General features: G+C 45.1%; 1 protein-coding gene across 1 annotated transcript; it reads right to left on the bottom strand.

Moving 5' to 3' along the window:
* Positions 1–2,028: 2,028 nt before the first annotated feature.
* Positions 2,029–20,578, bottom strand: LMNB1 (lamin B1). The gene is made up of 11 exons (XM_066603136.1): positions 19,964–20,578; positions 11,411–11,567; positions 10,309–10,434; positions 8,856–9,026; positions 7,818–7,943; positions 7,499–7,719; positions 7,170–7,395; positions 4,996–5,100; positions 4,353–4,472; positions 3,718–3,831; positions 2,029–2,727 (listed from the first exon to the last, which is right to left on the bottom strand). The coding sequence occupies exons 1-11, from the start codon at positions 20,320–20,322 to the stop codon at positions 2,695–2,697; spliced, it is 1,758 nt and encodes a 585-aa protein (XP_066459233.1). The 5' UTR covers positions 20,323–20,578; the 3' UTR covers positions 2,029–2,694.
* Between the last annotated feature and the right edge of the window lie 460 nt (positions 20,579–21,038).

Genomic DNA, 21,038 nt, shown 5'->3' with positions numbered 1-21,038 from the left:
AAAATAAAGCACTTATGAACTCATAAGGCTAAATAGCAAGTTAAAATCAGGGAACAATTGTGTCCCATGTGCAACAGGCCCTGCGGGACCAAAATGCAGTAAAAGCGCCAATACAGGAAAGAAAAAAAAATTGTCCACTGGGGAAATCTTCAAGCATTGTTCAGGGCAAACTACAAAGCCATTGCCAGGCACTGTATTGTGAATTTATGTTGCTGGAAATTGTGATGACGCACAATATTCTGGTTCTTGCAGCGTTGTGGTCAGCTGGATGCAAGTGTGTAATGTGAAACAGGAACCAATTACATAATCTGTTTTATTGGTAACTTTTAATCATCTAATAAAGGGCAGACAAATAGCACCATTGGCATTCCCTAAACAGCAATTCAGTAATTCACTGGATGGGCATTACTAAAATTACTCAAGAGCTTTTCTGGCTCCAATACATCCTGTAGTGGATAGCAAAAAGATCAGTCTGAGTTGTATTTTCTTACATGTGAAGCCAGATCCAGCTGCACAATACATCCACAATATCATTAAAAGGCATTGTCAAGATTTCATTTAAAAAGGTGACTAAACACAACTATCTTCTCAGTCCATTGTAGGTCTGACTACTTGGCAAAATGTAAAGATATCAGAAGCATGAGGAATACTCAACCCTAGTCATTAATGTACACCCAGGGAGCACGCTTCACACTGTAATCAAGTTGAGCATGTGAGGCAGGACACAATTCATTGTTTATTGCCGTGTAGGCAATCAAGTTGTTCAGTTCACAAAGCAGCATTCACAGTACTGTGTTCATTCAACAAGTGTTTGTCTGCGGTCATTCTGCATGCGGCACTAACTGTATTCTGTATCACAGAAGTCAGATGATGGAAGCAGCAACTGCTCCAGAAGCAGGTGGGAGCGCTCAAGAGCACCAATTGTTCCTACTAATGCAGCTGCTAACAGAACTTCAGCCTTGTCAAACTTTGAAGACACGCAAGTGCCTCACAGTTAGGGAAAAGTGCAAAACCACTTTATTATCAGGGAGAAAGCTGAAGGATCATTTTCAATAATCTCCAGCCAGGGTTTTTATGCTGCTTGCAGCAAGAAAAACAGGCATTGTGTATTTCAGTATGCAAGTAGAAAAACATGGTCACTTCCTGTGAAAATTAAGTTTTGATAAGAGGCATTTCTGGGTTTCTTTTGAATCCTCACAGTAAAGTTCCTCCCTATAAACAAGTAGCATGGTGAACCAACTGGGTTTTAATTGTATACAAGCGCTACAGCAACTCAACTAGTGTATTACACCTGTATAATGGATGGAGAGAAAAGAGAAAAAAAAAAAAACACCACACACAACTCATGTTGTTTTACTAAGCCCTGCTAGATTGCAACAGAATCCCATGGTGATCCCAATTTAGGCCTGTGGAGCCATATGGGAGAAAGTATCTACAGCGTTCTTCAAAGCAGCAGTTGTATGAACAAGCTCAGCATGGCTTTAAGCCGATTTCATGGTTTTGTCTGGCTTTTGTGCATTATGGGTACTCAGATAGTTCTAGAGGTCCAGCATATTCCTTCTGTGGAATCTACAGACTGATCCCTTTGCGAGAGAATTGATGTGCAGGATGATCGAGCAGTGCTGAAGACAGTTTAAGGCTTATGCCCACAGACTGATTTCTGCTGTTTCCTATGGCGGAAATCTGCAACCATTAGGATCTATTGAACCGAATAACTTTCTGCCCATCAGTGATCACATGTGGAATTCTGCCATGGATTTCCACTGTGGGGGTAGGGATAGAGATAAGATAGATATAGAGAGATAGATGTATATATCTATCTATCTCAGGAGTTCTCCATTAATTAATGGAGACCATGGAAATCCACAATCACTTGGGCAACTAGTGGTTTTAAACACTGAACTCCTGTGGGCATATCCCGCTCAGTCTGTGGGCATGAGCCCTTACAAGGCCATTGATCCAATTCTAGCACCTTACAGGGTCAGTTAACACAAACTGTTCTACAAACTAACAAATACAAGACAACCGTATTAGAAAGGCTTTTTTATTTTTAAACCATGATGTAATTTAAAATAGCTACAACATTACCCTCCCACCAAACTAGTCTAAAAAAATCCCAATAAAACAGCTGCTTTTTTTCCACAAGATACAAATAACACATTTGCAATAAAGCTGAGGAGTTAAAATGGTTTAAAATTCTGATTGTGATAGAAAATAAAATTCAGTACAAAAAAAGGTGTTGGAAGCAGAAGTGTTGTGTGCCCCCACACTTAAAGGGGTTGTCCATGTTCAAGAACCAGGGCTGCTTTCTTCCAAACAGTGCCACCATTGCCCATGGATTATGTGAATGCGAGCTGAGCTGCAATACCAGACACAACCCAATGGACAAGGGTGGCAGTGTGTAAGAAAGCACCCATGTTTTCTAACCCTTGACAACCCTTTTAAGACTGGCAGGTGATGAGAATACATGGCCTTCACAGTTAACATTTTTCCTGAATCATCCAGGGTCTAACAGTGTACAACCAGTCAATTCACATTTTACATCTTTCAATTTCTAAAATGGCCAAGTGCCCATCACTGTAATTATAAAAAGGTAAGGCCATTAACTTGGGCATTTTATGCTGTATACCAACAATGAAGTGTCCTACTCCAAGAGGCTCAGATCTGTAGGCCGACGTCAGACTAGTGACAGCTTTACATTATAGCACAGTTTCTGTTGGCAGCAGCCTAGGAGAGAAAAAATATAGATCAAATAAGCAGCTTCAGCATAAGAGTCACTCATTTGCAGGTACATTTTCTTCAAATTAGAGTTCAAAGCATTCAGTTTCCAACAACGATCCCACTTAGTTTTTGTCATACAATATTCTATATAAAAAGTTACACTTTGTTTCTCACCATGTACAAACTCGTTGCTTGCTGTCAATGAATTGAAACTGTCTACATCCATAGGTGTAAAATGTATCCAGTCCAACTAGAAAGTGCACAGATTATGGATACTGTCAATGCAGTTTTGTTGTAGTGCAAGCGACCATGATTCTGGCTGCAGAGTTTACTTAACAGGTGAAGTTTTAAAGTATTTCACCTTTTAAAAAGCTTTTAACATGTCAGAAGTATTGACTAGCGGGGTCTTTGTGCAGAGACCCCCAAATTAAAGTGAATAGGCAGAAGCACTCCACACATTTGGCTGTCATTGCAAGGAGTGCACAGATTTTTCAGTGGACCCCATGCAGCACTCCGAGCAGTGATAAAGTCAAAATAGGCACAGTGCTCATCTGAGCGCTTCTGGCCATTCACTTTAGCAGTTGGTGGGTGCTGATCTCCACACCAGGACCACCACTGATCAAAATGTCTGATATGTCATAACTTTATGAAAAGAATTAGTCACTTTAAAAAGAACATTTTTCACCTATAAAAAGGTTTGCGGCTTTCACCATTGCAGCACAATACTGCTAGAAGTATAGACAACCCAACTTTTATAAGAGCTCTGCACTGGTATCAGCTGTATATCAGGAAGTGTTCCAGCCTCTGCTGTAGGCAATGTCAAGGTCTAAAGTGGTCTTAGACGTTACATAAAGCAAAGGTTGATTATAAAAACAGTTTATAAACTTCTAAACACCAGATCAATTAGCTCCAGTTCTTAAAAACAGCAGTCTTTCTACCACAGCAGATTATCCCATATAAAAAAGTGAACTAAAGGTTACACTCTTAACTCCATACCTGCCGACGTGGCCGGATCTCTGTCTCAATCTCTTCTACTAGCTCTTCTGCCTCCTCGTCGACTTCTTCCTCAGGTATAGAGGTTGTAAATACAGTCATCCTTTGGGCTACGTCCTATTTAAAAAAAGGAATACATCTTAGTCATTCTGAATGGTCACTGGTATACAAATGTTCATACTTCACTGCCAAGTAGCAGAGACTTTTTGCTATTGCACAACAGGTAATGATACATGTTGTGAGGTAAGTGACAACTATGACCCATGATCACCACACCATTTAAGACTGATAGGGTCTGCCCTTAAGAAGCCGCTTGTAGTTGACAGACATTCTATAAAACACAGATTATGGGTGCAACCATTGTTTCATTTTAAAAACTAAAACAAATGCATTCACAAGTGTGGTCCAACACTGGAAACTACACTAACCCCACAGATGTATCCAAGCCTGTTATTTTTCAAGAAACTCTAAAGCATGTTGTGATAAAAATCTATCATACCCTAATGACCCATCATTAAGTAACATGGGGAACAGGGAATCTGTTGCAAGACCTGCTCTATATGTGCACTGTAGCTGAGTGCTGCAACCTCCCAATACCGTGCTTAACATCTTAGAGTTTACTATAGGCACAGACTCACCTCTCCCTGAGAGTTTCTCAGCAAAACCTTGACATCTTGACCAGTGCCCCAAGAACTCTGGTTCTTCCAGATAAGGTCAGAAGGAGGATTTGCAGGGACTCCAGCATTAGAAGCCCAAATCTAGAAGGATTCAAGACATAATACAATTAACAGACAGCTGGCAAACAGGCCAAACAGTTTCACACCAGAGCTATGCTGCAAGTGTATGATGGATGCAGCCTTCAGAAGGAGAATTTACTACAGCAGTGCCCATTTAGCAATGCTCAAATACAGCCTTCCTGCAATTTGAGGTCATGGTAAGAATCCCTTTTAAAGGGCCAGGTTCACAATTCTATTGCATAGCCAAAACAAGATTGTAAATATGTAACTCAGTTTCACACAACACTGTTTAGTAGTGTGTAATCCAATAGTAGAATGCCAACTGAAAAGATAACTGAAGGACTGGAATCTTTACCATGTTTTGGTTCTGGTTTTGAAGTGCATATTTTGCAGTGTTAAAATGGCAAGTTTTCCACTGCAGATGAAGTAAGCCAGGCAACAGCAAACAGTTCTCATCCCAATTAGATACATTTTATTATGTTACGAATGTAAGTGTTCTAGGAAATTGATCAGAGCAAGCCAAGTTACATATAAAAATACTTACAGTAACAGTCAGGCCTGCTTTAAGTACATATCTTGAGGTAAACTTGTAGTTTGCAGATGTCTCTCCAATTGTTCTGGTAATCTCCCAGCCTCCTAATGGTTGATCCTGAAGTCAAATTTTAACAGTTTTAAAAAGGTTTTATTTATGCTTTGAAAGTACAAATGTACAAGACAACCCCTTCCCCTACACAAAACTCTTTCCACAAAGCCAAACAGGTTGGCCATAATAGACACTGACAAGTTTGATTTACAGACTTTGGGGAACCAAACAAGGCGCATACAGAAGATTTTCACACATTTAACCCCTTATGTACAAGTCCTGGAGCGTTGGGGTATGTATGCAGAGAGGTCGCGGGGAGACCTCTGCATACAGCGCGGGCGTCAGCTGTTTACTACAGTGTTCGTCCGATCACGGCTATTAACCCTATAGATGCCACTGTCAATTCTGACAGTGGCATTTAAAGCCCCCTGAATGCTGTTCAGGGGTCCCGTACAGCCCCCCGGCGGTGAGGTCGGGGGAGCCGTGCAGGTGTCATGGCTGCCGGGGGCCTTCTGAAAGGCCCCAGGGCTGCCTTGAGACTGCCTATCAAGCCATCCCCGTGGGGTGGCTTGATAGGCTGCTTGTCAGAATGCAGTATGACGTAATAGTATAGCATTCCGTCATACTGCAGGAGCGATCAAAGTTTTGCATATTGTAGTCCCCCAGGGGGACTTAAAAGTGAAAGAAAAAAAGCGCAATAGTCTTTTTAATGGTAAAAAAAAAAAGTTTAAGTCACCCCCCTTTTGCCATATCTAGAATTTAAAAGTCTAAATAAAATAAAAATACATACCGTATATACCGGCGTATAAGGCGACGGGGTGTATAAGACGACCCCCCAACTGTCACCTTATACGTCGGTAATACAGTGGAGGAAAAAAAAAAAAAATCAGTACTCACCTCCCCCAGCGTTCTGTCGCGCTCCGGCAGGATGTCGCTTGCTCCTCGTCCCCGGCGCAGCATTGCTTTCTGAATGCGGGGCTTGAAATCCCCGCCTCCAGAAAGCTAATACACACGCCGTCAGCCAGTTACAGCCATTCAATGACATCATTGAATGGCTGTGATTGGCTAAAACACACGTGGCTTCAGCCAATCACACTATTCAATGACATCATTGAATGGGTGTGATTGCTAACACACGTGCTCCTTCAGCCAATCACAGCCATTCAATGATGTCATTGAATGGCTGTAACTGGCTGACGGCGTGTGTATTAGCTTTCTGGAGGCGGGGATTTCAAGCCCCGCATTCAGAAAGCAATGCTGCGCCGGGGACGAGGAGCGAGCGACATGCTGCCGGAGCGCGACAGAACGCCGGGGGAGGTGAGCAATGATTTTTTTTTTTACACTTTTTTTTGTATTACCGGCGTATAAGACGACCCCCGACTTCAGAGCAGATTTTTCGGGGTTCAAAAGTAGTCTTATACGCCGGTATATACGGTATTTGGTATCGACGTGTCCATAAAAGTCCGATCAAAGTTGCGCATTATTTTTCCCTGCACGGTGAACATTGTCCAAAAAAAAAAGAACGCCAGAAATGCACTTTGTCACCCTGTCTCCCAGAAAAGAAAAAAAACGCAGTAGAAAGCGATCAAAAGTCGTACGTATTCTGAATTAGTACCATCGGAAACTACAGGACATCCCGCAAAAAATGAGCCATTGCTGAATTAGGTCAACAAGATTGCAGAAAATTGAAAAAATTAAATGTCTTTGAAAAAAATATAGTAAAAAAAAAAAAAAAAACACTTATACAAGTTTGGTATCGCAGCAGTCGCACTGACCGATAGAATAAAGTTATGTCGTTTTTGTTGGTTTGTGCGCCGTAGAAACAAGATGCACTGAAAGATGGCGGAATGTCTTTTTACTCCAGTTAGATTTTTTTTTTTAAACGTTTTTCAGTACATTATATGGTACATTAAATAGCACCATTGAAAAATACAACTCGTCCCGCAAAAAACAAGCCCTCATACAGGGACGTTGATGGATAAATGAAGGAGTTATGATTTTTTTTTTTTTTTTTAACAGACCAAAAATGGAAAAGGGGATGTGTCATGAAGGGGTTAATACCCCTATAAAGCTACTAACAGCATTACATTTACACCACACAGGATTTGTCTACCGTGTAGACCTGTAAGGTGTACCTGGTCAGAGGTGTTCTTTAGTCTGATAAATTTGCCATCCACGTCCAATTCTTCAATGGTCACATTGCCGGTGGCAGAAGCAGAGTGAGCAATGCTAACACTACTGCTTGCCTCCGATTCTTCTACATCAACCCTCTTTCTTTTGCCTCTGGTAGTTCTCACGCTACGGCTTGAAGAAGCTCGAGATACAGTCACACGGGATGAAGGACTGGGAGAAAGCTTTAGCCTTAAAGATGGAAGTGAAAGGAAGAAAGGTCATTAGTGACTACATAGCACTGAATCGGGGTGAGGCGGGTAGCAACAGATTGAGCATGCATTGCCTGCCTTACCTCTCCTCTTCACCTTCCAGCAGTTTACGATAGGCACTTATTTCCATGTCCAAGGCTAGTTTGACATCTAAAAGCTGTTCATAGTCTGAAAGTTGTTGCTGCATTTGATCCCTTATGTCAGCCATTTCCCGCTCCCTCTCTGCAAGCATTCTACGACAAGAATCCCTTTCTTTAGCAAGTAATTCTTCCAACTCTTGCATGCGGTCATACCATGCCCTAGACTGAAGGAAAGCGGCTTTATATACGTGGCGTAGAGAAATTTATGCTTACAACATATAGCACCTTAACTTAGGATGAAGCATTTTCTTCAAGTGCTTACCTCTTTCTGCAAGTCTGACAGCTGAGTAGTGAGGCTGTCAATACGCAGGCGGCTTTCCATTAGCTCCTCACGAGTACTCTGAGCAGTAGTGCTGTTCATCTCAGAAGACAACCTTGCATTATCCAGCTGAAAATCAAAGGACAAAAAAAGAAAAGTTATATGCTGAAGAGAAAAAAAGGGAAGCACACCTAATTTGGACATCACTGTGCATCACCCGTAAACAGGAAGACAGTAGGTCTTAAGGAAATGCAGTCATTACGGTAACTTTCATACGTAGCAGATTGTGAAACCATTTCACTTCTGTTCAAAAAAAAATCTAGAGGTTTAAGCTGGGCGGCAGTACGCTACACTTTAGATCTGCCTCACTTTACTCTGCTTTTAAAAGGCAAATACAAAAAAGTGATATTTGTAATCTTACATGCAATAATGCATAAAGCAGCCCCCATCACTACTACATCCAGACATAGGATAAGATCCAGGCTACCCTAGCTAAATTTTAGAGTTTAGTGACTTGAAATTTTTGTTTTCTACAGTCCTCCTAAACTGCTCAGCAAGCTTTAAATGACCATATATGCCATGTGTCAAACTCAAGGCCTGGTTCACTAGGTTCTGCTAACTTTCTCTTTTCTCTGACTACACGGCAGTCTAGACCCAAGTGTCTGTGTTGGGGGGGGGGGGGGGGACGACTTGTGCAGCATTTTTCCTGGCCTAGAACCATGCTCTGGTTCATCTAGTCTTCTCATCCTTAATAGTTTTATAATTGCAAATGGCCCTTTGAAGACAACCACACTGCTGATGTGGCCCCCGATAAAAAAAAAAAAAACAGGTTAACACCCATGATATATGCAGACAAGTAGTTTGCTCATGTGGGGCTTAGGCATGTCACATTTGATACTGAGCAGCAATACTTGGTCAGTCATTTGAATGTAGCTGTTAAGACTTGATATGCTTTCTAAAATGCATAACTTTATGGGGGGGGGGGGGGGGAATCCAAGGACACGGCATCATAAATCATGCAACTTCAACAGCTAGATATACCTTTGCTTGATAAGTCTGCTCCAGTTCATCTTTGTAGATCTTAACTTGTTCTTCCTGCTGTGCTCTCATGTCTGCAAGCGCCTGAGCAAGTTTGTGTTCATAATCAATGAAACGTCCAGAATCCACTTCCACCAAGCGGGTCTCGTGACGTTTTCTAGTCTCTTTGATCTCCTGAAATATATAATCTTGTTTTCAGATGTTGAACATAAAGAAAAGTTTCATGCATCAAAAGGTTGTACTGAATAGCTTTAGCTACTACAGATCTGTGCAAGAACATTCACAAGTTGTAAAAATCTAAATGAGTTTGTTAAATAGAATACAGTAGAAATTTGTAATATAGAAGTCTTGGACTAAAAGGAGCATCACACTTGGGAACGTGCGATATTCCTGAGGATGCAAGGAGTTTGTCAAAAAAGCCTCCCATCGCTTCAGGTAAATAGCAATCCTCCAGCATGGCTGGTTGTCAGGTGTTTTTTACTCTTAATGGGAATCCTCACAATCGCGTGCACCTTGCACGTCATGCAATTTTTTTCCCATCCCCAAAACAATAGGCGAGGCATTCCGAGGGAACACCCAGGGTTAGGACATACTGCAGTTTTTTCCTGCACCGCGGTGTGTTGTAAAAAAAAAAAAAAAAAAGGGGGGGGGGGGGGGGGAAGAAAAATCGCTCATATAACCCCATTCAAGAGAAGATTAGTGTGAGGCGCATCTCCCAATGCACAAATCTCACACGATTTTCTCGGCTGTGTGAATTCAGCTTAATACCTTTTAAGATCTTGGCAATAGTGTTCACTTTCTAAGGGTGCTTCGACATGTAGTCTAGATTCTGCTGAATTTCTACACTGTTTTAGAGTGCAAGCAGTGTGATGAGCCTAATGAAGTAATCCCTCCAAGAACATTGTTCAGTTAAACATTTGTGTGCCTGTTAGAATAGCGCCACCTGCTGTCTATTCCGTCTTCAGTAAAGGTTCTCTATTCCACTGCATAGAAGCTCAAGTCGGTGTGACCACATTGGAACCAAACAAAAAAGTTGTTCAATAGAAACAGCAGGTGGCGCTATACTAACATTAGATTTGGAATATCTGGAGATTGCACTTGCATATTTTTCTATAAAAAAAATATGATGGGCAGGATGCAACTATAAATGTATTATAACCCTTTAAAGTAGTCCTATCACACAAAAAATATTGACCACAAATGCATGTATGGTGCAGAGTTTTAAATCTGCAGAAAGTCAATTTGGGCTGTGGAGTTCCAGCTCTTTAAAATCAGACCGGTGTAATCGGTGGTATATATGCACCGAAATCTGCACACATTACTGATGCAATTCCACACCAAGACAGTCAGTAGATTTGCTGCAATGTTTAGCCGTAGCATAATACATACACACAGTAAGCCTCCAGCCCACGGTTATACATTGGGAACAGCAGGCAGTTTAGCACTCAAATCTTACCTCCTCATATATATTTTTCCTGAATTCAAGCTCTTCATGCAGAGACTGAAATCTATTCTCAAGATCCACTTTCAATAGAGTTTCTTCACCAAGCTGTGACTTTAACTTCGCCAGTGCAGCTTCAAACTGAAAGAAAAGTGGACAAATCTCACTATAAAAACAATTCTGTATTACAATTCCCCCCCAAACTTGGTCTGTGCACAAATATGGGTTTACTCAATGATCCCTACATACAGATGCAGCAAGGTTTAACCCTTTCCAATCCACTATCGCATGTCTCCCGACAATCACTGAAGCCTGTACAGCTCTGATGTCAGAAGACGTTAGACAGGGTATACTTACAACATTTTGTTGGCCACCCTGACACATCCCACCAAGTAGTTACTACCTTCAGCTACCAGATGGCGCTGTTGTATAACGCCAGAAAAAGCAAGCTCCCTAGGAAAGCCTCAATCCCAAACTGGATATTGGAAGGGGTTTAAAGGGGTTGTCCCAATTCTTGCAGTTTCATTGCAAGCAGCTCTTTTCTACTGTCCAGGGACCCAGGTTGGTGCTGCAAGTCGAATCCCATTCATTTTAATAGGACAGCAGTATCAGCCTAGGCCAAAGCATGGAGTGTTCCGCTTCCTGCAGCAAAACAGGTAGAAGTGGGACAACCCCCCTTTAACTTGAGGCTTATGACCCAGTTTGTCTACCCTTTCAGTTGCTTTACAATGGATTTTGTTGCGTTAAGCTAGAAAAGGCTTTTAATGTTTGGAGAACTAGTCAGAAAAATATATCACATCGAACTTTACTAAATTTATTACTACAACCAAAGGCTTCATGCAGAGGGCCATATGGCATTTATTGAATGGGATGCCAAAGATGCATGAGCACTCTACGGTATCTTCACACAGCCATTACTAGGCAGACACATGAGTTTGAAGTTGCTTTAAATTCTCCTCCCTCCTGCTTTTTAGCATCTTTGTGCAAAATTTTTCACTTTGAAATACAGGCTGACCCTTTGAGCTCCTTCAGTCTAACGGTCCATCTTAAGGTGTTTTGAGGAAAAACACATTAAGATTTAACTCCGTAGCAAACTGCTTATTCCCATGACAAATACCTGGCCGATCTCAGCTCTGAGGTTATCCACCTCCTGCTCCAGCGCCTTCCTCTCACTCTTTGCAGTGACCAGCGCAGCATCTGCAGTGTGGAGAAGAGCCTCATTGTCTCGAAACTTGGCTTGGAGGGCGTTAAAGTCTGATTCTTTCTTTGAGAAACTGCAAGGAAACATTGAATTTAGCAACTTCATACATATTAACCACACACACGCAACCTTATACATATTAACCACACACGCATCACTTCACAATTTACACTTATTAGATATTAAACTAATTCAGGCGATACTTGTTTCACTGACGACATCAACTATTAGATGATCTCCAGATTCATCAACTACATATTGTACAGAGTAGAATATGTCTAATATTCATATTGTAGTGGTTCGTTAGAGAAACTAAATTACACTAGATGCACATGGCAGCATTTTCACACCACTGCTCCATCAGTCTGAGGCTATACATGGAGTTAGTCATACCGACCCCTGGCCAGTGTGGAAAATCCCTGTCAGTTTCATGGACAAGAATTAGGACATGCAATGTCTATGAATGCACTATGACCTTACATCAGGCAGGGGTCTATTGGCTGTAGCAGAGTGTTGGCCAAAATCCACAGTTATGGCTACATGCCTTAAAGGCGTCGTCCCAGATAAGGAAACCAGTCACCAGATCCCCAATTTGTTAAACTAAGATCAGCAGCTACCAACCTCTCCACTCATCTCCAATCTCCACTGTTTACAGACACTAATGTGTGAAAAGGTGAGTAACCACTGATTTCACTGCACAGAGATAGGAGTTTCCTTAATTCTGATAACCCCCTCTAAGCAATGTATTGCTTTTGAAGTTACCAAGAAAAATAAAAAAAGTCACATCCTGCTTGGGGAACCACATGATCCTTTTGCCGAGCAGCGAGGTCTGGAAAGGATAGATGTTATGTCTCTTGGCACAACGTCTCCATTGAGGCAAGTGTATGAGGGCTTGTTTTTTGCCAGTTTAGTAATTGCCATCATTTTGATTTTATTGGTTGACTTTCTTTGCTGTGGGTCAATTCCGCTGCTCAACTTGTGTAGTTCAGAACAAATAAGCTCTTTATCTTACATGGCGTTACAGTTGTAATTCCATCTAAGCCATTTTCTAATATTAACATACTTTGTCCCACTATAGGGGTCTGATCACTGGCATCATCCTCTTCAATATTTAGTATTTCAAAGCATTATTGCCTGGCAGTGCTACCTTTGGAACATCCAGATACACCAATACAGATGACAGACCAGGGGGCTTTTATTGGGCCTCCCAAGGTGCCAAGAATTTATAAAGGAAGCATATTTCCTGAATGCTGTAGTCCCAATTGACCAAGACATCTAGGGGATTAAGAGCCAAAGTTTAGATTCCTGTAGAGTTAGCACACTCTGCAGGAAGGTGTTAAAGAACCATCTTCAACTTGGCACCATAAACATATACACCTCCTTTAGACGAGCGAGTGATGTCACTGCTGATGTGTGGTCTGTTTAGACAGGCAGATTATTGTTGAGAACCATTCAGTTCTTCAGTGTTTTGAAGGAATTAGCAATGATTGTCAGTCCTGCTGGAACAGTGTTGAACGAAGACTGAATTCTTGTTCAGTCGTTACAGTTTAAGCCAAACTATTAGGCTGCCTGTCCACGGCGGAGGCAGAATATTGCTAGCGATATTCCACTGCGGGGGAGCACAGACAAGTCTCCGCAATGAGCCCATCTAATAGATAGGCTCCCCATGGAAAATCACAGCATGCCGTGATTTGAATCCCACGAGCGGAGAATTACTATGATTCTCCATGCATGGACGTCCAGCTGTGCTTTCCATAGTTAGCCTATGAAAAGCATTTACTGCATTACCCATGTCCGGATTATCGCCACAATTAATGCAACAACTGGCCTATAGACGGCCTTATGGTTCACTTTTGCTCATTTTAATGAATTTTTTTTTTTTTTTTTTTTTTAACGATTGTAGTTACGTCTAAATGCACCTTAAATTTTAGTACTTCTAGTTTATGCGTCAAGGAATCTGTTCTATGGTGTACCCCAGCAAAGTCAGCACATACAGCCTTCTGAAGTGTCGAGCTGGCTGCATGTGTGCCGACTGTGGGACACTGCAGGAACAGAGAACCAGGCGAGTATGAAGAGGCTCCACATCTAAACTAGAAGCATCATAACTTAGTTTTTGGTGCCTATAGTGGATGACAAGCTACCTTAATTTTCAATAACTTTGTATGTCAATGGAAAAATAAATTAAAAAAAAAAAGGCAGAAATGATGTTAGTTTCCTTTTTTACAGCGTTGACATGGAGTATAAATGGCGATGCATTTTTTCTGCAGGTCAGTAAGGCTGTGTTCTCACTCTGCCATGCAAGTGTTTAATCTATTGCACAAGTCGCTATGGAACACACACACGATTCTGCATGCGGAATCTGGCCCTAGCAGCATTCGCGTGTACCTGATTTTCTTTATCTGTACTGCAGATGGTCTGCATGATTGAGGCCCCTCACACATGGCCAGAAATTCCACAGCGGGATTTCCTGCAGAATTTCCACCCGTGAAAGCTGCCATAGGATTGCGTTACATAATGCAATCCTATGCAGACGGCTGCGATTTGTCCACGTGAAATCATGCACGGAAAACAAATTGCAGCATGCTCTATTTCTGTGCGGGGGTCACAGAGCCCCGCACAGAAATGTCACTCCCTGGCCGCCGGCTCCACTCTGCGCATGCGCCGTCTGGCCGGCAGATCAACGAGCCGGAGCAGCTGGAGAGGTGAGAGCCGTGCTAGTCCCTGCAGGAGCTCGGGTCTGGTTCTGCTGCGAGAATTCTTGCAGCGGGTTCCGACCCGGCTATCTGCCGGCGGCCTTATACAGATTTTTCTTCTCTTTTCAAACACCTGCTTTTTCCAAGTAATTTCCACAATGTCAACTGTGGAAGGGCCGTGGATCGGACTGCTTCCATTGACTTCAATGGAGGCCTTCCACGCCGAATTCATGCCAAAAATAGAACATACTGCAATTTGCTGCTCTGCACGTGGAAACAGCAATTTGTTTCTACTCGTGTGCATGAAGAATCATTTTTCCATAGCATGCTATGGAGGGTTATCGCTGTAGAATCCATAGGCAGACATCCACTCTAGATTTCACAATGCAAATCCACCCATGTGCGTGAGGCATAAGGGAAAGTGTGGAACAAGGATTTTTTTTTTTTAAGTCCCTGTAGGGGACTTGAACCATAATAGCCATGATCACTGTTGAGATGAATTGCAGGACATCGCTATTTTTGCCATGCAACCCATCGGACTTCTGCAAGGTTATCTCGGAGGGCAGACGACCTCAGAGGGAGCGCACTCCTTCTGTGAACCCTTTACATGCTGTGAACTACATAGATCATGGCATGTAGGGGGTTAACATGTGGAAAGATGTTCTCATTGATCTTTGATGTTGAAACAAAAGGCTATCCAGCACCATCCACATGACACTAGTTTACGTCCTGGTGCGTTAAGTACCCTGCAGCCGTAAACTTATGTCATATAGCGTTAAGGGGTATTGCAGACATTGAGGATAGAGCAATGATGGATAGGTCAATAGTTGACTAGCAGGGGTCTGCCACTCAGAGCCCCCACTATTCCTCCAAGCTACTGTCAGAGCAGCAGTTCCAGAAGTGTAAGACGACATCTCTCCCATCGATTTCAATAGGAGTGAAGCGGTCCATTCTACTTTTGGCCTTGACTACCAATGCAGATGTTTGGCCATGCAGCACTCCCAGCAGGTCGGAGGACCAGCTGACTGGTGATGGGATTTCCTGAGCATGGGGGATAGGGCATCAGCAGTAGTTGTCCAGAAACACTCCCTTAAGTAGTCCACTATTTACCCAAATGAGTAATTTGGTCATTTGCCTTTTCTAGTAGCAGCTTGGACATCTTCAGGCCACTGGTTAGGAGTGGAAGCCTAACTAGTCCTTACATTACAAAATACACTGACAACTTGTACAAGTGGGGAGCTTGTGAGGGTACTTGTGCCAGTCTAGTGCAAAGAGACAAAACATATGCAAGGTGCACTTGTGCAGAAAAGAACCAACTTTTTTCCCCCAACTTTAAGATGTGGATGAGCCTTAACTGAAGAAGCTGGCCACTGCACCAAATAAGTGTGCAATTTACACCAGAAGCTAGAGTAAAACATACTAAAAATACTACTCCAGCCATAACACCCTGGTGCAGGGACAGCCAGAAATGTAACAGATTTATTAGGGTGTGCAACTCTTAGTACGTGCGGCTTTTTCATCCAGCATTGCAGCACTAAGGCCGGCTTCACACGAGCGTGACGGGCTCCGCCGCGGAATATTCCGCGGCGAAGCCCGTCACGGCGCCCCCCAGACACCCCATACTTCCCCGCACACCGCGCCATGTGACACGCCCACCGCGTCACGTGACACGCCGGTTGCGTCATGACGAGGCAGGCGGGAAAGCGTTTTCACGCTATCTTCCGCTGTGTTACAGCGGGAGATAGCGTGAACGGACGGCTTCCATTGACTGCAATGGAAGCCGTCAGCGCGTACACCCGCGGCAAATAGAGCATGCCGCGGGTGAGGACGGGAGATTTCACGGTGCGGAATTCCGTGGTGGAATTCCGCATCGTGAGCATTGTGCTATTAGGTTCAATAGAACCTAATAGCTGCGGGCAACGCAGCGGATTTTCGCCGCGAATTACGCGGCGTAAATCCGTTCGTGGGAAGGAGGCCTAAGGCCAACGGACAGATTATCGCAGAATTTGCAGTCAGACGCCCGCTGCGAATTTTGCAGCAACATCTGTCCATAGACATGCTGTGTTAAACAATTCTCCCATGCCCACAAGTGGAAATAAACTACGTTTTTATACTTGTGGGGGGAGAATCGCAGCATGTTCTAGTGCAGAGAACAGATGAAAATTTGTACGGACGGCTTCCATTGCAGTCAATGGAAGCCGTCGGTCCCGCGATACTTCTGCTGTGAGCACTGGCCAAGACACTTGCAGCGGATTCAGGCAGGTATGTGTCTCTGGGGGGCACCAGGTCCGATTTTGCAGTTGGAATCCGACCCGGCCATGGGCATGAGGCCTAAGGCTGCCTGTCAACGGGCGTTGTGGTATCTCACGGTGGATCTTCGCCACCGGGGAGCAGAAGCCAGAGGACGGATCTCTGCTGTGAGCCTATCTGACAGAAAGGCTCACAGCGGAGAATCGCAGAAAATCGCAGCATGCTGTGATTTGCCGGCCACAAGCGGAGAATCGTTATGATTCTCCACTCGTGGACAGGAGGGCTGCGCTATCAATAGCAAAGCTATGGAAACTGTGCATAGCGTTCCCCGCGGCCAGATTATCGCCGCGGGGAACGCAATGCAAAGACGCCCGTGGACAGGCAGCCCAAGACTGGTGTACAAGATTCTGGTCTTAACAAGCCCTTTTGGTTTAAGCCAGGCTTCATGGATAATAAAAGCAGTGAACTCAAACATGCAAGACCAGTCTAATTAGGTACCCCTGCATCTCATTAGTTTCAATGCACCACACAAATTCATTTTTCAGAAAAAAAATTTAAGCCAGGCTGATGAATACGGATTTAGGCAAATATGATGACCAACAATGGTGGATACATTCAGGAGAAACGAGCTGAAGGAAATCATGGCCCAATTCATTTCCAATGTGTTCAAGTAATAGATATGGTTATATTTGTGTCGTCCCGAAGTTAAAGAAGCTGCAAAGTATCTGGGAAGACTATAAAGAGCCGGCAAGTGCTTCATTAGTGGAGTACTGACACCGGGCACTTGTGATAACATGAAGTCTCACCCTATTGCTGGCGTTGGCTTACGGCAGATCTGAGCACCCAGAGATTCGGTTTCCGGATGCAACGTCAGCATTTGCCCTCACAGCGGCAGCATTGAACAAAGAAAGAAAATACTCCTTCCCACGTGACATAACCAAACGTCAGTAATAAGCAAAGACACCCCCCCCCCCCCCACTTCAGACACTGCATGCACACTTATAAGCACGGGCGGCTGGCACCATGCAAATAACGCTTGTAAGAACAGATATGTAATAGTCATCTTACAGGCAGACGCTTGGTGCAAACCTAGCCATATAAAGCAAATGCATAGGCTGCCAGCGTTGGTGAAGCAGCCCTTTGTGCATTCAGTGATATACGTCTTAAAGCAGAGCAAGTGCCTGTCAGCTGTGCCGGCTCACATTACAGAGCGGGCCCCATTCCAGAGGCAGCTGCCACAGCACAGGCTGGCCGCAGGGCAAGATGTCAGGAACACCTGAGACCACTTAAGAATGTCTTAAGCAGCAGAAAGTAAGACACCAGACTCCATACTAAGTGATCTCACAACACACCGGCAAACCACGTTTTAAGAGGTCTGTACTAGTCACTTTATCCCACAGGACAGCACAGAATACAGGCACCAGTTATGTCTTGTGCCCACCACAGGAGGGGGATCCAACAAGATTGCCATTGTACATTACACACCAACACAATATGAAGTGCAGATGACAGGTTACATAACCATTACAAATTAGCAAACCATTCTATGTGCGCATGTCATACCCCAACCAGCGCTTGCTGCCATGTGAGGTCGAGCCAGACCCCAGCCCTCCAAGTCTCCTGCATTTACACACAAGTTTACCAAGCCATAACTTAGTGCAGGAATTCCTGCTAACGCCTCAACATTTATATGTCCAGATCACAGGTACACCTTCAGAAGTGGGAGAGGACTTCACTTGGCTGTCAGCAATATCTTGTAACCCACTGCACCTTATGCACAAGTCACCAGTTTACTACTACCGGTATGTACAGAACAGCAGTAGCATATACCACATCTCTATGGAATCTTATGACTTAGTCCAAGTACAACCCAGTAATTAGCAGTAAATCATGAGTTGGCAGCAGCTGTATTGTGTACTCACACATTGCCAAATTAATGCTGACTACAGCGAAAATTCTGCACCCAAATCCTCGTCACTAGTACAGATTTTGATGCGGATCTGTGCCAAAATCAATTGTCGTTTGAGTGCACCTTACAGCGTTTCACTTGATGGCATACAGGCATGACTTACATCTCATGCATAACGCCACATTCTGGTTGTTCTATATGTATTAAAGAACACCCCTAAACCAACTGTCACCACCAGGTGCCCATAATCAGTGCCAATACTCTGGTCACTCCTCTACAGGATCATTACAAGGCTGGTGCTGATTCCCAACTGCCGTGACAGGTCTGACAGGGGACACAACTGCCTCATGAAGCAACATTTTGGAAATAAGTCCTTCAATATCAGCCACTGATATATGTGAAAACTCAGTTACAGATGGTATATATTGGAGAGCCTGAAGTACTCATTCAATAGATAAAGTGCAAAACTGAATGAAGTTTGGTCCGGTGTTAGCCGGTAATGTGTTCTCAGTAAGAGGCCAACTAACCTTGTAGATATGATACATTGTAACGGCTAACAAAGAGCTACGATGTAGCGCGCTCTCTATCCAACCTACTCAGGGTTCTTCCTCTGGTTTTGATTATGACTGAGGAAGAGCCCCAGTAGATTCAAAGTTGTTACAATGTATCATCTGCAAGATTACTTGACTTGTTCTCAGTAAGAGAAGTCACAAAGTACAAAACTGAAGTCTAACAGTGCCGACTCTCCCCCCCCAATTCCTAGCACCAGTGTTAGACCAGCAGAGCCCCTCCAGACCTCTAATTTTAGCTTAGAGGTCCCTTTATTTAAAGGGATATTAGGCATCTCCTTCGTTTTACGTAAGCCGTGGAGTGATGAGGTGGACTCGGGTCAGCGACCGCCATCTGCTACTACACTGATCCCAGCGGATGACCCCACATGCCCTTGTGGCGACAGCCCATAACTGCACACTAGTAACTGATAACTAGTGATTGGCACCCTGCACACGCTCCCATTATCTCGCCCCATCCTGAGTGAAGTGTAACAGAGCGGTCAGCTGGCCACATCTGACAACCGGCGGGCGGTGTAGTGACAGAGCGGCACTTACATTAGGCAGGCCAGGAGGAAGTCCGGAGGGTGTGAGCGGTATGACACTGAATGAAGGGGGGAGGGGAGGGGGAGACACCAACAACGCCTACTGCCCCCACAGGATGCCCCTGACCCCAAATAATAAGCCCTTTTCTATCAAGTGATTGGCAGGGCATATGATGGAGCAGGGGCACAGCTGCCACCACACTGGGCTATTAATACATGACATCTACCCCACAACCTGTTCTACACATTTGCTGCAAAGTTTAACACAATCTATTGTTCTCTGGAAGCAGCCAGGACTAGTCAATGGGATTACTACAGTAGCATGAAGACTCCTTGCAGACCCCAATCCATGTGCAGCACAGGGCTGCTATGGTCACACATTTGGGGTCTCCTCCATTGTCCCCCGCACACAAAGCCAGTGACACTCCGCCGAGCACCAATCACACCGGCCGCGCTCCTATGAATGGGCTGTGGGGGAGGGGCGGCACTAGGGATGCTCCCGGTGACCGGCAGGGGGCGCTTACCTGAGCTGCAGCTGGTCGTAGTCCCCGCGCAGCTTCCCCAGCTCTATCTGCAGCTTGGCTCTGTCCCGGGCCGTGTCGTCCAGCGTCCTCCGGGCGTCCGCTAGCTCCGTCTCGTAGAGCTCCTTGAGGCCGGTGACCTCCCGGCTGCGCACCTCCTCCCGCTCGGTCACCTGCAGCTGCAGCACGCTGTTCTCCGACTCCAGGCTCCGCACCTTGTCGATGTAGACGGCCAGCCGGTCGTTCAGCTGCCGCAGTTCCTCCTTCTCCTGCAGGCGGGAGATGCGCGTCGGGCTCAGTGGGGTGCTCATGCTGCTGCGCCGGCTGGACTGCCGCGGGGCGCTGGGGGTGGAGGTCGCCATGCGCTACGATACAATGAAAGCCGCCGTAGTTCAACCTGTCCGCACACGTGACCGGGCCCGGCTCCACACCAACTTTACACCGGCGTTACAATGGGCGGCAGCAGCGAGCGCGTCACGTCGGCCGGAGAGGCGGCGGAGAACAAGTAGTCCGAGGAGGCTCCGGTACCGCGGCTGCAGCCTGGACGGAGCACAATGAGCGGCGCGCAATCTCCCCGCCAGGAACAGCGCCGAGCGAGAGGCTTGGCCTCAATATGGCGCCAGAATGGTCACGTGCTGCCCCGCGGCCAATGGGAAGCGAGGACGCGCCCACACAGCCAGCCGGAGACTAAATTCAAATTGAAGCTTTAGATGCGACTGACGGGGGAGGCGGGAGAATGAGAGGGGGAGGAGGGGAGCCGGCGGGCACACACAGCGGCTCTATCACCTCACGGGAGGAGGGGAGCCGGCGGTCACACACAGCGGCTCCATCACCTCACGGGAGGAGGGGAGCCGGCGGTCACACACAGCGGCTCCATCACCTCACGGGAGGAGGGGAGCCGGCGGTCACACACAGCAGCTCCATCACCTCACGGGAGGAGGGGAGCCGGCGGTCACACACAGCAGCTCCATCACCTCACGGGAGGAGGGGAGCCGGCGGTCACACACAGCGGCTCCATCACCTCACGGGAGGAGGGGAGCCGGCGGTCACACACAGCGGCTCCATCACCTCACGGGAG

The sequence above is a fragment of the Eleutherodactylus coqui genome, chromosome 5 (genome assembly GCF_035609145.1).
Source record: "Eleutherodactylus coqui strain aEleCoq1 chromosome 5, aEleCoq1.hap1, whole genome shotgun sequence".
NCBI lineage: Eukaryota > Metazoa > Chordata > Amphibia > Anura > Eleutherodactylidae > Eleutherodactylus > Eleutherodactylus coqui.
The sequence above is the reverse complement of the archived record's forward strand: the minus strand, read 5'-3'. Positions and strand labels throughout refer to the sequence as shown.